General features: G+C 39.6%; 1 protein-coding gene across 2 annotated transcripts in view; it reads right to left on the reverse strand.

Moving 5' to 3' along the window:
- The window catches only part of LOC114647917 (solute carrier family 26 member 9-like), an 81,215-nt gene that overhangs the window by 52,528 nt on the left and 10,614 nt on the right, over positions 1 to 18,073 (reverse strand). The window contains exons 2-3 of one of the 2 annotated variants that reach the window (XM_028796619.2): positions 11,229 to 11,435; positions 264 to 403 (exon numbers count right to left, since the gene is read on the reverse strand). In XM_028796619.2, coding sequence (XP_028652452.1) covers positions 264 to 403; positions 11,229 to 11,353 — 265 coding nt within the window. In that variant the 5' untranslated portion in view covers positions 11,354 to 11,435. Of the gene's footprint in view, positions 1 to 263; positions 404 to 11,228; positions 11,436 to 18,073 lie in introns of those variants that run through there. The other variant, XM_051924813.1, reaches the window with a different exon arrangement.

The following is an 18,073-nucleotide window of genomic DNA, read 5'->3' on the forward strand; positions in this document are numbered from 1 at the left end:
TCAGAGTTACATTGTTTGTTGCTTCCAAGATTAGGGAGAATTAGAAGAAATATGTATAGTGGAAAAAGTAGCAACAGGTGGACAAAGCAGATCAAAAGTGAAAAGGGCCTTAGAATGATATACTAGAGTTGTAAGACAGCTTGTTTAACAAATGAGAAAGACAGAAAAGCAGAAATACAAGTGTTGGAGATTATCATCTATAAGCAGATCATACATTGTTAGTTGCAAGAAAGAATGGTATGAAACACCCTGAGGACACTCACCTTGAGGCACTTGAATGGTCCCGGCACTCACACCGCTGAGCACATCGACAAGCAGAGACTCTTTTACTTTGTACTTAGGAAGCCAAGTGATGATTGGGAAAAGTCTGAACAAGAGAGCCTTAACTCGTGGGCCTGAACACCTGAAAAGAAAGCCCTTCAAGGTATGAAAAGAGAATCTACTGGTATTAAAGAGAATATGGTGTAAGGACATAGGTGGCAGTGAAGAATAACGAAATTTCAGGACATCATTGTGGTACGTATGTGTACTTAATAAACTGTGCACTCATATAAATAGCCTTCTCATGAAATATTCTTTCATATACAATATGCAATGCAGTAATACCTTGGTTGGTGAAGCCCCTGAGAATGAAGCACCATTTTAATGAAGTGCACATATTCAAGTACCAGTTCACTATAGCGCTAGGTGTTCACTGATGAATTACATACACAGAAGTGTGGGCTGTAGAGTATCAGTGATATATGAGAGTTAGTTCTCCACTGCACAAAGTCTGCCATTTAACTGACTGCCAGCTGCATGGCTGACCGATGATGATGACAAAAGGAGGGTGCTTTGGTATCTCATGTACCATAGTTATGTCAATGCTTTCTATAAATTAATACTTATAACTTTCCCAGTATGTCATAATAACATAAAGTAGCTTCTTTAGAAACCAAAATACAGATTCTAAAGAGGATAGAGCTGTAGCAAAGCAATGTCACATGGCAGAATCATTAGGGTTAGTACCATGAAAAGAGCTGCTTCAGAGTGTTGAAAGGGGGCGCTGATATAAAGCACTCACCTGCAAGCACTTTGCAGAAGCTTCTCCACTGTTAAGTCTGGTAGCTTGGGTGCATGGCCACCGGTGAGTTTTCTTAAGGATCAACACTTAGACCGGGGGTGTGAAACTCCAGGCCTGGAGGGCTGCAGTGGTTGAAGGTTTTCATTCTAACCCTTATTCCTAATCAGTGACCAGTTTTCACTGCTAATTAATTTCTTTTCCCTTCATTTTAATAGCCCTGTTTTTAAGGATTCAGTCCTCTGAATTGATTCTTTTCTTCATTAAATGACAGCCAAACAGAAATGAGGCTTGAAACCAGCCAACAGATCACCAGTTACACTGGGGCTTCAAACTCCAACCAGTTTCACTCCAACCAGTTTCTTAATGAGAAGCCTGTCAAAATAAATGTCTTGCTGTTAATTAAGCCCATTATTTAATTCTATGGATTGTTGCTGCTCTCATTCTGCCACAGCAGACATTTCCAGAACTGTAGATTTTCTGTTTTTTTCAAAGAACACTGTCAAAATGTTTTTGTGAGCTGAATGATCAGTCTTGGGCGGCACAGTGGCGCAGTGGGTGGCGCTGCTGCCTCGCAGTTGGGAGGCCTGGGGACCTGGGTTCGCTTCCCGAGTTTGCATGTTCTCCCCGTGTCTGCGTGGGTTTCCTCCGGGTGCTCCGGTTTCCTCCCACAGTCCAAAGACATGCAGGTTAGGTGGATTGGTGATTCTAAATTGGCCCTAGTGTGTGCTTGGTGTGTGGGTGTGTTTGTGTGTGTGTCCTGCGGTGGGTTGGCACCCTGCCCGGGATTGGTTCCTGCCTTGTGCCCTGTGTTGACTGGGATTGGCTCCAGCAGACCCCCATGACCCTGTGTTCGGATTCAGCGGGTTGGAAAATGGATGGATGGATGATCAGTCTTACTGAGATCTTCATGTTTCTTTATTTTCAGATATTGTGTGATGGACACAGGTGAGCCGGTCATGTGTCGGCTTATTTTGGATCTCATTATTGTTTTTCTGCTAATTAAGGAAAAAGAAACAACTAAGGGGCCTGAGTTAAATTAATTGAAACTAAAGAAAAAGAAGTTAATTAGCAGCAAAAACTGGTCACTAATTAAGATGGTTAGAATGAAAACCTGCAGCCACTGCAGATCTCCAGGACCAGTGTTCGACATCCCTGACTTAGACTGTTTCACAGAGTTGATGAAAGTGAGTCAGCTAGTGTGGCCTCTGTGTGAGAAGCAACCAGAGGAGTCATATGTGTAAGTAGTGAACGAGGGAAATGAGAGCACATGGAATCACATTGTAGGAGCCATGCAAACCAGGCTGTTATCAGTGACATTGTATGGTGGCCAATGAAGGACACAGGAGACAGCAGACGGCATGAGTCCTGTTTCATCCGCACAAACCTCTACCCCACATTTTCCTATGTCATTACAGCACATTATCTATTGTCACATGTGTGTATCAGGGGAACAGTCTTTTTTCTTCTCCTCTACAACAACGAGAAGATGTCCTTTAAGGGAAAATAACCCCATCCCTTCCAGCTACAGGGCTATAAAGGTCCAATACCTTATGATGTTAGTTTCTCATTTGGACCTGGACTTGGCGGAAGGACAGAGTTCCCTGTAACAGACCTGTTCTCAAGAGGCAAATCCTTTTCTCAAAGCCAGGATGGCTGGCTGCTTATTTTGTTTCTATTTTGTGCCCTTGAGCACTGATTTTGATTTGTATAATTGGAGAATTTTTGGACTGCAATTATTCACTCGTCCATGCCGTATTCCTCCTATGTTAAATCTACCTCTGATAATGAAGTTTCTCATAAAAAACTAAAATCCTGGGATGCATATACTTCATTAACTGAGGTATTATTGTATATATTTTTATTTCTGATTACCTTTATTATTATCACTATGTTACAGTGCTAACATTTCCCTTTTGCTTTGCATTGCTTGCTTTTTCTTTCATTCTTATGCAGTATAACTCCTTGAGAAAACATTTCCTTGGCCTTGCTGGAAGAAACGCAGAGAAATATTCTTTGTTTTACAGAGTCTTCTAGAAAAAGGAGGTGCAACACTCCTAGTTAGACACTGATTGGTTCATTGTATCAAAACAATTTAATTCAAAACTTACAAATAGCATTGCCATTCCATGGCATGTTGAGACTCCACTGGAGACAATGGAGTACCACCGCTGCTGATCTGCTCAGCCCTGAGACTTTTAAATCGCTGACTTATGTATTGTTCCATGCTTTAAAATTCTTCACAGTGCTCCAATAACATCTGAATAAGACTAAAACCAGAGCTCTGAGAGGAACACAGCTAATGTCTGCATTCATCTCTGTCTCCTGACAGAGCTTGTTTGTGGATTTGTATGCTGAGCAATTATATAATAAAAGCTAATTATAAAATTATTATTTGTGACGTTGGTGTGGTGTTGTTGCATTTTACCTGAGAACTTGTCACAGAGGTCTGCACCTGCACTCAGTGAAAAGCACTATCCATAACATAATGTAAATTTAATTTAATTGAGTTGATGTCATTATTTTGTCGCCATGGTAAGTTTGAAGCAGTTCTTTTGTTTCACAATGTGATTCCCAGCACTAAACCTGTTCCGTCCAAGGACCTTGCTCAACCTGCTTGACAGAGAGGACCACCTTCAATATCTATACCCAGCTTTGAAACCCTCGAGTTTTGATTGCAGAATTATTGCTGGATTCTTTTCCTGACAGGTTACATTTCTTAAATGGTATAGGGTATCTCCCGCCTCCTTTCTTCTTGGTAACATAACCTATGTATTGTTCCTAAGGACCTCTGACTGTGAGGGGCAATGACACAATAATCTGCCATTTGGGATATTGTGCAATTGATTCCATGAAGAGAATAATAAGTCCAGATACCCACAGCTTCAATCTGAGGCATGCCTGAACCAAAGTGTAGATTTCCAAAACTCACTCAGTCCACTGAGCTGAAATTATGTTTACTTTTTTGTGAAGAAAGGATTATGGAAATCTTCATACATTAATTACACTGTGTCACACGCGTGTGTTTTGGAGACAACCAAAGGGCTTGAATACATGTAATTCCATGCCAGACCAGGGGGTGGCGAAGTGCACTAACTTTCCCTCTCGATCTTTTGCAGACCAGTCTAGGGAAAACCCACCCGGCTCTGGGGCAGCCATTGACATCCCTTCCGGTTCCGGTGCAGATGATATCACTTCCTTTTCTGGCCTTTAAAGCCGCCATATTGCCTGAAGAAGTCAGTTCTGTTTTGGACTCAGCTGAATGCACATGTCTTTGCTATTTAGTTCATTTTGCAGCCGTAAACAATTATACGGATGGCTGCCCCAAACCTTTGCAATGTCTAATGGTCATTATTGTGACAACTGTTAATATATTACCGGTAATTGCACTGTTAATATAGGTGTACATATTAACAGTGTAATTAATGTATGAAGATTTCCATAATACTTTCATTTTAAATTGACCCTAGTGTGTGGTTGGTGTGTGTGTGTGTGTGTGTGTGTGCGTGTGTGTGTGTGTGTGTGTGTGTATGCCCACCCTGAGATGGACCGGTGCCGTGTTTATAGATTGTTCCTGTCTTGCCCCCTATGCTTGCTGGTATATGCTCCAGCATCCCCTACAACCCTATTCAAAACTAAGCAGATTAGAAAATTACTGACTGACTAACTGACCGACAGGCCCCGTTTTGTACTGTGTAGATCAGCAGTTCTCAAACTGTGGTTTCGGTGGGGTCGTGAGAAATGATTGCATATTTATACTATTTATATTTTCATAATTATTAAACTTTACTATCCGAGGGGAAGTAAGTGACTGAGCTCCGTCGTTACCCCCACCACCTAGACCCAACCACTAATCCGCTGTTTCATTATTCACTGCCACCGCATTGCTTTCCAACCGTTATCGCTCGGCACAAACCAGCCATTATTATTTTTATCATAATCAAAAATTATCGATTCTTACGTAGAATCAAAACACTCACAAACAGTTTTTGTATATTTTAGAAGCAAATAAGAGCGCTAAAGGTGGATACAGATAATCAACAAACAACATATTTTACATTTTTTGTGTTTTTAAGTTGTGAAATTGCCCGTTCAACGCAAATGAAGTAAAAGTGTTCATAATGAGAATATTCAAAATAAAGCGATTGCTAAGAGGCGGTTTAAAAAATCGACAATGAAGAAAAGAATCTTGAATCAAAGTGATGAAACAGCATGTATCAATCCTGAGCGAAGAAATTTCTCACTATTTTCCTGACCTACGAGAATTTGAAAAATACCAATGATTTATCAATAACCCGTTTGTACTCTCCATTAGTGACCTGCCTTCGGAGGACAATTTAATTCAAGAACAGTTTATTGATTTGATAAATGATGGGGGTGCAAAACATGTTTTCCGTGAAATGTGTTGTAGTGATTTTTGGATTGAAATGGCACAGTCCTATTCCAATGTTGTAAAGATGGCTCTAAGAGTGCCGATTCTATTCGCAACCACCTATGAGTGTGAGACGGCTTTTTCCACACTACTTACTATCAAAACAAAATCTCAAAACAGATTAGACGCGACAAATGATATGAGAATTGCACTGGCAGAAACAAAGCCAAACATAGAAGAACTGGTTAAGGCAAAGCAGATGCATCCATCCCATTAAAATTTTAACTTAAATGTAATAATTAAGATGTACATAATATTTTCTGAATAAATAATTGTTTGTCAAAAAATGTTTTATTCACAGCAGCCTGTACCTATGCAGTGCCGTGCAGGGGGTATGTGGCACCTTTTGTGCAAAGTATTTGGCGCCCCCAATTTTCTTGAAATAATATTGATTTTTTAATTTTTAATAAAAGGGTCCAAGAGCCATCAAACAATTTTTAAAGGAACCGCCACGCAAGAAATTCTAAAGAAGTTTGAGAACCGCTGGTGTAGATGTATTCTAGGAAACAGATATCTAGTTTATCTAAAAAATGACCAGGCACGCACTGAGCAAATTTTGGAAATTTGCTCTTGAATTAGGAGACTCTCTCTGTAATTGACGGACAAAGGAAGCTCTTATGTTAATGCCACTGATGTGGTGACCTGTATGAGTGCTATACAGTATTCTACAATGTACAAGGGGGTCTAATATGGCCTTTTTATAATGCAGCTCATGCATTCTAAGTAGGCATATATCTGATTAGAGAAGGAAAGAGATTCTTAGCCATCTGACTATTTAAGCTGGTGCTTAGACATGGAGGTAACCTCAGACTGCAGACAAGTATCACTCTAGTGAGAAATAGTGGTGGCGCAGGACAAGTTTATGGAAAGAGCTTAAAAACAGAAAGTAGTTTCTGTTATTGGTCTTCTAATTTTGGTTAGCAATTTGTTTTGAGCTCAGAACGTTTTGACTTTCAGTACTGACCTTGACCCGTTCCTTATCATTAAAAAACATACAGTACTGTTTCACCCTTAGTCAATACAGAGAGGTTGTTTTAGACTCACCTGCACTGGATATTCAGATCTTTGCTTTATCCAGGCTCCCACTCAAGTCAGAGGATACAAATCCCTCCATGTATAGGTGCATATCTTCTTATATAATATGCTACCGTGGCTGTCGTTTGTCTGTCCTGGATTTGAAATCACTTGTAGCTCGCAAACCGTTTGACCAATTGACCTGAAATTTGGTACACATATACTACGTGACGTCTACTATCCGCTTTCGGGGTGATGACTGACCTCCAAGGATATTCCTCCTTTTATTCTATTTTAGTGTAGAATCAGGTCTCGGCAGCCGCCAGCAGGGCGACTGTGCGCCGCATGCCTACGGGTGCTTTTCTCATCCCTTCCACCTTTGCTGTCATTTCTCCTACCTCTTCATATCTTAAATCATTCTTGAGGCATATTGAAGACTTAAGTTCCAGGTTAAGTAAAAAGTTAAAAACAAACGTACTAAGAAATTGCATCACAAGCACTGATTTATTCAGTTTTAATGCAAAAAGATGCAGACGAAAGAAAAGAAGAAGTGGGCCACTAGGGTGGAGAAAAGAGGAAGCAGCAAGCACATCAACCTCTGAGAAAACAAATGCTAAACGTACAGAGAAATAGTATGAAAACCATTAATGCTCAAGTCAAGTGTATTCACTGCACGCTATCGTGCAATGTGCCATTACTGGTTGTATATAATGGCTGTAGGGATCCAAGGTTGCAACCTTGTCCTGGTATTTATCTTTTTTCAGTATTCCGAACTCAAGTATAAGGGTATTTCACACCATTTGTGTCCATATTATAAATGTTCACTTGTTGCAGCCACACACACATCTTCAACAGCAAGGAAGCATGGGATATTTGAGCTAATAAATCACATTGGTTTCGGGCTCAAAGAGGAAACCCAAGACAAGAACTCAAACAAAATGAAGATATTCATGTCTGCAGCTAAAGTCAGGACATTAGAAATGCAAGTGGTGGAAAATGTCCATCTTCAGGATAACACAAAATAGCATTCTAAGGCCAATAGAAAAGTGACACTTGCCCTCTTTCCACTCTCCTGAAACCCAGCTCTCCATCAAATCTGTGTACAGTCCATCTACACTGCAAAATTATGAAGTGTATTTTATTTGTGGGATTTCACATTATTCATTTTATTAATCCTTAGATTCAGGATGGTCTTCTTCTACTGTAGGTCTGAGTTCTTCAGGTCCAGAACCTCCAAGGTTAGCTGAGAGATATCACCCCACCAGGGTGTGTTAGGTCTGCCCTAGATTTTTCTCTTAGTAGATAATGTGTGTTATGCATCACATTGAAAAGAATAAAGGGAAACTGCACTGAATAGCCAAGTAGTCTCAGTTATCTCCTCTCAAAAATGTTGTCTTGGTTGGATCTCTTCAGATTGTCAAGGGATAAATAGAGCAATTCTGCTAAAGAACCTAATTTTCACCACTTGAATCTGCAGTTTAGCCCAAAGTTTGAGACAAGTAGATTTGCATAGACAGCTGATGACTTAGATGCCTCTTAGCGAACCCTGCTGAGTGAATACCACAGTTCCACCCATCTCACTGGATCTCACTAAGTATCCAGAAAATAACTGAACACATTGTCAACTTTACAGTGGAATCAATCATAGCCACCGACTTTGGCTAACAAAAGTGACTGTGAAGGACATAGTCATTGCAGTTTTAACTGTGTGAGGTGCACACATGAATAAAACTTGAATCTTTTAGTCAGAAACCTTTTAACATGTTATTTTCATAACGCACCCCTATTCAATAATAAACTCAGACTCTTCTATTAAAAGCACTGGGCTGTCTCATTTTCGTAACACTGATCTGATCATTCAGTCAGAACAATGGATTTGCTTTACAGCTTCAGCACTCAAATTTTGCATGTGACCCTATAAAGCAGAGGTTCTCAAACTTATTTTGTCTACCGCCCACTTTGAGAATCAATTATTTTCTAGCGCCCCCCAAAATTTTTTACTTTACCACATCTTAAAAATCACAAACGCAATCATTACTTTAGTTATAGCGTGCCATATGTGTCTTATCCTGTTTCTGAGTTCAAACTTACATTTTAAATGAGACTTTCTAACTAACAGGAGCAATAAAAACGCAACTTTATAATATTTAGAAAGACTTTTATTCAAATTAAAACAAACATTTCAATTAAAATTTTAAAACTTATCTAATGTGAAGGATGAATCTGATGATTTTTAACAAGTTTGTTAATATCAGGTTCGAATTTACTCAAAAACAGCCATAAGTCACCGCGTTCGGTAACATGCAAACGATTCCTCTTTTTAGTTAGCAGCATTGCTACAGCACTAAATCCACGTTCACACAAATATGACAATGGGAATGCTACCAAAAATCGTTGAACAATCGACCACAATCCAGGGTACAATTGTGGGATTGGCTTTTGTAGCCAAAATTCTTGGTAGCCATTTTTGAATTTGATTTTTATTTCCTCGTTCGTTGTCAGTTCTATAAGTTCTTCCTCAAGCTGGGATGATCCTGCTGTGTTGACATTTGAAAAACGATCCAACACCCAGTCCGGTATTTCCAATTTTAAAATGTCCTGGAACCGTTCTTTGAAATCACTGTGGAGGTTCTCCAAATGTTGGCAGTAAACAAGCAAGTCGTCGTTGATGAAGGGTACTGCTGATAAATTAGGGAAATTGTGAAACTCACGTCTGCCGATGTTTTTCTTGTGTAAGAGCAGTTTGGCTACGAAAGTGGCAACGATATTTTTTGTTTTAATCAAGTTCAAGTCGTCACCTTGAAGTTGGAGATTGATATCATTAAACAATTTATACAGGTCTGTCAAGTACGCAATATCATTCTTTGATGTGATAAGGTTGTTGCGCAACTCTGTGTCTTTGTTTTCCAAGAACTCTATCACAGAGTCAAACAGATTATAAAATCGAGTCAGACAAGTACCTCTTGATAGCCAACGCACTTCTGTGTAAAACAGCAATCGGTTGAAATCTTCATCATTAACAACACAAAGCTGATTAAATAATCTGTCATTTAAAGAGCTCTTTCGGATTTTATTGACTGCTTTGATAACATGTTGCAGTGATTGAAACAGCCGTTCACTCAAATTTCTCGCAACCAAATGTTGTCGATGAATGACGCAATGAACAGTGAGCACATCTGGAATTTTATTTTTTAAGTACGCTATGAAGCCTTTGTGATGCCCTGTCATAGCCGGAGCGCCATCTGTAGCAGCTGATATAATATTCTTCAAGGGAATTTCTTTCTCATCACAAAACTTTTCCAGTGTATTAAATATGGTTTCTCCGGTTGTATCTGTCTCTAAATTTTTAGCAAATAATAGTTCTTAATATATTTTCTCATCTTTAATAATCCTCACGTATGACAACAATAGTGTTTCATTAGTTGGTAAAGTGGACTCATCCAACTGAATTGAGAATTGACTAGTCTTCAGATGATTGCGCAATGAGTCTTCAATATTTTCAGCCATTTCATCAATTCGTCTTTGCACAGAACTATTGCTCAAAGGAATTTTTCGAATAATATCTGCCGCTGGTTTATGGATCACAGTAGTTATTACTTCTTTTATTGCCGGTAAAATTAACTCTTCTCCAATAGTGTGTGGTTTTCCTGTTTGAGCAATTAACAAAGAGATATTGTACGAGGCTCGAAGTCCATCATCGTCTTGCTTAGAAGCCGCTGAAAAATGTTTTGATACAGTTGGCTGAGCTATGTACTTCTTTTCCAGGTCTTGAAAATAGGCCACATTTTTTTCTTTCTTATCTGGATGCATTTTATTCAAATGATCTTGTAGCCAAGAAGGCTTCATCGCTTCATTCGAAAATGTTTTTTGACAAAGAAGGCACATAGGCGAAGATGGATTTGTGGGATTTTCAACAAATCCGTATTTAATATATTCCGCACTGTATTGCCGTCTCTTCTTTTTTGCTTCCGACATGGTTTTGTCTTTACAAATACGTGAGTAAAGTATCAAGCTTAAAAAACTTTCTAACGATTGCACGCGAAAATGCTAATGAAAATAAAAGAAGTATTACGCGCTCTTATATAGGATTAAAATACAGCACGCACCGACAGGAATAAGACAAACATGCACAAACTCATTTACTTCATTCGACGGAATTCGTACTGAGCAAGTTAGAACGGTAACTGTCATTTTTATCGAAAATAAAAAATATAGAAAATAAAAAATATCGAACTAAAAAATGTCGAAATTTTAGTATAAATAAATACGAAAATTTCAACATTTTTTAATTCAATATTTTTTATTTTCTATATTTTTTATTTTTGATAAAAACGACCGGAATCAGTTAGAACAAGTATCGATGATCTGGCCGCTTGATACAGGATTGCACAAATCGCGTTGTTTAATAAAAACTTGTTAAAACTTGATTGCTCATGGGCTACCTACAAAAGCCATGATAAATTATTTATATTTATACAATCAAACAGGACAGGAATAAGAACGAAATAATCGATGTAATATAGTAGGTAGGTTTTGATTTTAGTTTAAATTTGAAAATATTAGAAAAAAAACACAAATCAGCCATCGCCCCCCTAAACCGCTTCAACACCCCCCAATTTTCTCTGGGCCCTTTAACGCCCCCCTGTAGGCCTCCAGCGCCCACAAGGGGACGTTATCGCCCACTTTGAGAAAGACTGCTATAAAGGATATCCCCATCCCTACCTGAACTGATTGCGCAGTTTATCCCAGGTGGGGTAGCTCCTTTCTTTCTTCTCATATTGTTCATCAAAGCTGGCGGATGTGTAGATGGACCTGTCAATCCTGTACCGGGGCTGCTGGAGTGTCATTGTGTGGCTGGATCTCGCTAACCCAAAATGCCACAATCAGATGTGATGAACACTCAAGGACCTTGGTAGGATGTTACAATTGCTGTAGACAAAAGTAGAGAGGAAGAAGAGAACAATGCAGTTCATTGTCAGTAAAGCACAGCTCAAGGCAGGCCCTTCAGGCATGTTAGGCACTAATGATTTCAACTTTGACCCATCAGACGATTGCTGATATGTTCCATGTTATGATTTTACTTTCCCAATATATTCCTTAGCAGATACAGCTTCAAAGAAACCCAGCCACAGGTGATGCACAAACCAGTGTGTTTCCTCGTACTGGTCCCAAGCCCAGATAAATGGGGAGGGTTGCGTCAGGAAGAGCATCCAGTGTAAAATTTTGCCAAATCAATATGCGGACAATACAAATTTCCATACCAGACCGGTTGAGCCCCGGGTTAACAACAACGCCACCTGTTAGCAAACAGGGTGCTGGCGGAAATTGGGCTACTGTTGGCTGAAGAAGGAGAAGAAGAGGGGGGAGACGTGTCCGGAGACAGGAGAAGAGGAGGATGGTAAAGAGAGTGGAACTGAGGGTAGGAACTATGAATGTTGGCAGTATGACTGGTAAGGGGAGAGAGTTAGCAGATATGATGGAGAGAAGGAAGGTTGATATATTGTGCGTGCAAGAGACTAACTGGAAGTGGAGTAAGGCCAGGTGGATTGGAGGTGGAATTAAATTGTTCTATCATGGTGTGGACAGGAGGAGAAATGGAGTAGGGGTTATTCTGAAGGAACAGTAGGTCAAGAGTGTTTTGGTTGGTGAAAAGAGTGTCAGACAGAGTAATGATTATGAAGCTGGAAATTGGAGGTGTGATGATGAATGTTGTTAGTGCATATGCCCCACAAGTTGGGTGTGCAATGGATGAGAAAGAAGATTTTTGGAGTGAGGTGGATGAAGTAATGAACAGTGTACCCAAGGGACAGAAAGTGGTGATTGGAGCGGATTTCAATGGACATGTTGGTGAAGGGAACAGAGGAGACGAGGAGGTGATGGGTAGGTATGGTGTCAAGGAGAGGAATGAAGAAGGTCAGAGGATAGTGAAATTTGCCAAAAGGATGGACATGGCTGTGGTGATTACGGATTTTAAGAAGTGGGAGGAACATAGGGTTACGTACAAGAGTGGAGGAAGATGCACACAGGTAGATTACATCCTATGCAGAAGAGTCAATCTGAAGGAGATTGAAGACTGCAAAGTGGTGGCAGGGGAAAGTGTAGTTAAGCAGCATAGAATGGTGGTCTGTAGGATGACATTGGAGATCAAGAAGAGAAGGAGAGTGAGGGCAGAGCCAAGGACCAAATGGTGGAAGTTGAAAAAACAAGACTGCAAGGTTGAGTTTAGGGAGGAGATGAGACAGGCACTAGGTGGGAGTGAAGAATTATCACAGTTGGGAAACTACAGCAGATGTAGTAAGGGTGACATCAAGAAGGGTGCTTGGTGTGGCATCTGGACAGAGGAAGGAGGAAAAGGAAACCTGGTGGTGGAATGGGGAAGTACAGTGGAGTATACAGAGGAAGAGGATGGAAAAGAAGAAGTGGGATAGTCAGAGAGATGCAGAAAGTAGACAAGAGTACAAGGAGATAAGGCACAAAGTGAAGAGAGAGGTGGTGAAGGCTAAAGAAAAGGCCTATGATGAGTTGTATGAGAGGCTGGACACTAAGGAGGGAGAAAAGGACCGGTATCAATTGGCTAGACAGAGGGACCAAGCTGGGAAAGATGTGCAGCAGGTTAGGGTAATAAAGGAAAAAGATGGAAACATACTCACAAGCGAGGAGAGTGTGTTGAGCAGATGGAAAGAGTATTTTGATAGGCTTATGAATAAAGAGAACAAGAGAGAGAAGAGGTTGGATGATGTGGAGATAGCGAATCAGGAAGTGCAACGGATTAGCAAGGAAGAAGTAAGGACAGCTATTTTGAGGATGAAGAATGGAAAAGCCGTTAGTCCAGATGACATACCTGTGGAAGCATGGAGGTGTTTAGGAGAGATGGCAGTGGAGTTTTTAACCAGATTGTTTAATGGAATCTTGGAAAGTGAGAGGATATCTGAGGAGTGGAGAAGAAGTGTACTGGTGTCGATATTTAACAATTAAGGGGATGTGCAGGACTGTAGTAACTACAGGGGAATAAAATTGATGAGCCACAGCATGAAGTTATAGGAAAGAGTAGTGGAAGCTAGGTTAAGAAGTGAGGTGATGATTAGTGAGCAGGAGTATGGTTTCATGTCTAGAAAGAGTATCATAGATGAAATGTTTGCTCAAAGGATGTTGATGGAGAAGTATAGAGAAGGCCAGAAGGACTTGCATTGTGTCTTTGTGGACCTGGAGAAAGCATATGACAGTGTGCCTTGAGAGGAGTTGTGGTATTGTAAGAGGAAGTCGGGAATGGCAGAGAAGTATTTAAGAGTTGTACATTATATGTACGAGGGAAGTGTGACCGTGGTGAGGTCTGCGGTAGGAGTGACGGATGCATTCAAGGTGGAGGTGATATTACATCAGGGATTGGCTCTGTGCCTTTTCTTATTTGCAATGGTGATGGACAGATTGACAGCCAAGAATCGACAGGAGTCCCCGTGGACTATAATGTTTTCTGATGACATTGTGATCTGTAGCAATAGTAGGGAGCAGGTTGAGGAGACCCTGGAGAGGTGGAGATATGCTCTAGAGAGGAGAGGAATGAAGTCAGTAGGAACAAGACAGAATGCATGTGTGTAAATGAGAGGGAGGTCAGTGGAATGGTGAGGATGCAAGGAGTAGAGTTGGTGAAGGTGGATGAGTTTAAATACTTGGGATCAACAGTACAGAGTAATGGGGATTGTGGAAGAGAGGTGAAAAAGAGAGTGCAGGCAGGGTGGAATGGGTGGAGAAGAGTGTCAGGAGTGTTTTGTGACAGATGGATATCAACAAGAGTGAAAGGGAAGGTCTACAGAACGGTAGTGAGACCAGTTATGTTATATGGTTTGGAGATGGGGGTACTGACCAGAAAGCAGGGGACAGAGCTGGAGATGGCAGAGTTAAAGATGCTAAGGTTTGCACTGGGTGTGACGAGGATGGACATGATTAGACATGAGTACATTAGAGGGTCAACTCAAGTTGGACAGTTGGGAGACAAAGTCAGAAAGGCGAGATTGTGCTGGTTTGGACATGTGCAGAGGAGAGATGCTGGGTATATTGGGAGAAGGATGCCAAGGATAGAGCTGCCAGGGAAGAAAAAAAGAGGAAGGCCTAAGAGAAGGTTTATGGATGTGGTGAGAGAGGACATGCAGGTGATGGGTGTAACAGAAAAAGATACAGAGGACAGAAAGATATGGAAGAAGATGATCTATTGTGGTGACCCCTAACGGGAGCAGCCAAAAGAAGAAGAAGAAGATACAGCTTTAAAAAATTGTTTTCAATGATTACTAATAAAAATATTTTTCCCATTCTTTCCATGACTGTTTATGGTTTTCTCCAGGTACTCCGATTTTTCCTTAAAAATAGGCTGGTTAGGTTAACAGGAAACCTGACCCTAAATAAGTGTTTAAGTGTGCGTCTGATGAACTGCCACACCCTCTATTTCTGATTACTAAATTGTGCCTAATGCTGCTGCATAACCCTGGTCCCCATGACCCTGCCCTGGATTAAATGCACTTAATAATGGATGTGTGGATAATAACATTAAAAATATAAATCCAGAAACCACTAATAAATGGCAGTTGTTAGAAGTGAGAACCAGGAAAGGTAACCCAACAGAGAACTTGACCTGTGAAGTTAAAGGCCTGTGGTCTTCCATAAAGTGAGCACCTCAGAATCAGCGACTTTCTCTGATTCACTTGAATCAGTATAGTGCGTGCTATTAGAACTCATTCATCAGCCAGTAATCTACACATTCTAATATCTGCAAGTGTCTTGTAATACCTTCATTGGATTAAATCAGCAACTGGTTATCTGTTGTAAAAGGCACAGAGGTGAGGAGTAACTGAGCAGATTAGGAAAACGCACCGCAAATTTAATAATAACACCGAGGAACACACTCCAGGCATTCAAGGTGGCATAATCTAAATTTATCCAAAAATAACACAGTCAGTTCTTGTTTCTGTAAGGTAGTTTAATGTTTAGTTGTGTCTGTTTTGTTCTCCCTGTTTACTTTTTGGTGCTGGCAGTGGGGGCTTAGGGTAGAAAATAATTAAGTGGGTGGGCCTATGTATGTACAGTAACTCCTTGGTAAGCAATCTATAATTCTAAAATTAGCAAAATTAATTGCCTAATGCACTGAAGTACATCATCTGTGCAGTGCATCATAACTAATAGCTCATTCTGCAAACATTAACAGTTAGTTAGTTAGTTAGTTAGTTAGTTAGTTAGTTAGTTAGTTAGTTAGTTAGTTAGTTAGTTAGTTAGTTAGTTAGGTGGCATCAAGTCCATGTCAACCTCATAGAAATATTAGATTTGAATACACAATTGGAGGCCTGAAACTTGAAAGTACTCCTTTTGATAAGGATCTAAGAGAATTGTGGACTCGTCACTATCTACATCCAGACTGTTCAGAACCAATCAAGGTTATATATCACAATGTGTACAGTACAGGTCAAGGGTGTTTATACTTAAGATATCTAGTGCAGTGGTTCTCAATCTGTGGGGTGGGCGCGAAGTAACAAAAAGGGGGGCACGAAGATGTGAAAAAAAGAAAATAAGAATCGAAAATCTGAAAAATACATCTATTGAAAGCAAAACAAATGAACTTAAACTACATTCTGACACTAGAAAAATAAATATAGAGTTAGATAAATGTCGATAAAAGTTAAGTAGGTATAATAAAATATGCATCTATCTACAAATTCTTCAAAAAAACCTTAGGGGTGCGCGATTTACACTGTTATGAAAACTCGGGTTGCAAATAATTAAAGGTTGAGAAACACCGATCTAGTGAGACCTCACCTGGAGTACTCTGTGCAGTTTTGATTTCCATATTACAAAAAAGGCATAACAGCAATCAAGAAAGTCCAAAGAAGAGCAATAAGGCTGATCAGAGAATTTCCGAGGTATTGAATGAGTTATGATGAGAGATTAAATGAGTTGAACCTTTTATTTTCACAAATTGAAATTAAGAGGTGATCAAAGTGTTTCAAACTATGAAAGGAATTAATACAATGGAACCCAGTTGTTACTTTAAAATAAATTCAGCAGCAAGAACAGGGGGGCATAGTTGGGAATTTCTTAAGGGCACATTGTGCACAAATGTTAAAAAATAATTTCTTCACTCAAAGAATCATAGACACATGGAATAAATTACCAAGTAGTGAGATGAAGAGCAGGAGTTTAGGGACATCCAGATCTAAACTTAATGTTATTTTAGACAAGCTAGGTGAATAGGAGCTTATGAGACTAAATGGCCAGTTTTTGTCACAATGTTCCTAATTTTTCTAATATTCATGGGTAGCTCTTCCAAACAATTCTGGATCTGCTGTCAAGCCAGTGCCCATGGATAATGAACTTTCACAATCTATTTTATTGTATCATTTCATCTCAGTGCTGGTCTTTCTTTTTTTTACACTGACCTTCAACCTTCCCAGAACTGATGTCCTTCTCTAATGTTTACATAAAATGTCCAAGATATGACAGCCAAAGTCTGGGCAAGGACATTTTCGTTGGATTTCTTCTAACATCAAAGGACAGCCCATGGTATTCATAACACTCTTCACCAATACCCTAGTACAAAAGCATCAGTTCTTCTCCTGTCTTGCTGAAACTGTTAAGACTGGGCTTATGTTTATTTTTTTGATGTATTTATTTCAACCAATTAGTATGATCTCACACTTGTTTCAAGGGCTTTTGAAGCTGTACATTTCAAATTGTCTGATGTTAACTTTTCATTCTATTGTTTCTCTTAATAGTTGTTAAACTTTTTTGGTCTGTATTTGGCTTCATCTAGTATTTTCATGATTGCCACCATTTTTGGACACCTGTTTTTTAAGACAGCACCTCACATTGCCTTAGGCATGTACTAGAGGTCATGACCTGCAGGTAATGGGCACAATGGCTTAAAAGTCGACTGAAAGTTCAATTCCATATCCGAGTTGTAAATTCAAAATTGCTTAAAACTATTCTTATTTTATTTTTTGTCGTTCTGTTCCTTTTGCTAATGTTTTTTGACTATGATTTTTGTCTTACATCTTGGCTTGATGATCGTGTCTTTTGATCTCCTCATTTTGACATTTTTGTGTCCCATTTCTATCTCCTGGTGCTCACAAAAATATCTTGTCAGCTAGTTAATGTAACATCAACACTTTCCATCTCTCACATCCATGTGATGTAACTGAAAATACCATACCTTGAACCAGTTGATTTTTTCTCTGCAAGGAAACATTTCTGCACTTAAAAATTTTGTCCTGCCAATTGCAGTTCTACAGTATCTTTTATTTCTTTGCTGGTGGTCACAATATTACTAATGGTTGATCTAAGTGGGTTAAAACTATCTGCAACTTCAATTTCTCCTTTATCAAGTATAACAACTATCAGCTAGAAACCATATTTGAGGCTATGCTCTTTGGTATTTCTAATCATTCCTCATGTTAAGTCAATAACACAGGATTGTCAGCAAAATGAAGGTGTCATAATGAGACTTTAAAAGATAAGAAACTTCACTTCCAAAATGATTAACTTTAAACATTCTCAATAACATCAGTTTTCCACTTGCAAACCACCCA

This window comes from Erpetoichthys calabaricus, chromosome 3 (assembly GCF_900747795.2).
Source record: "Erpetoichthys calabaricus chromosome 3, fErpCal1.3, whole genome shotgun sequence".
In the NCBI taxonomy this organism is placed as follows: domain Eukaryota; kingdom Metazoa; phylum Chordata; class Cladistia; order Polypteriformes; family Polypteridae; genus Erpetoichthys; species Erpetoichthys calabaricus.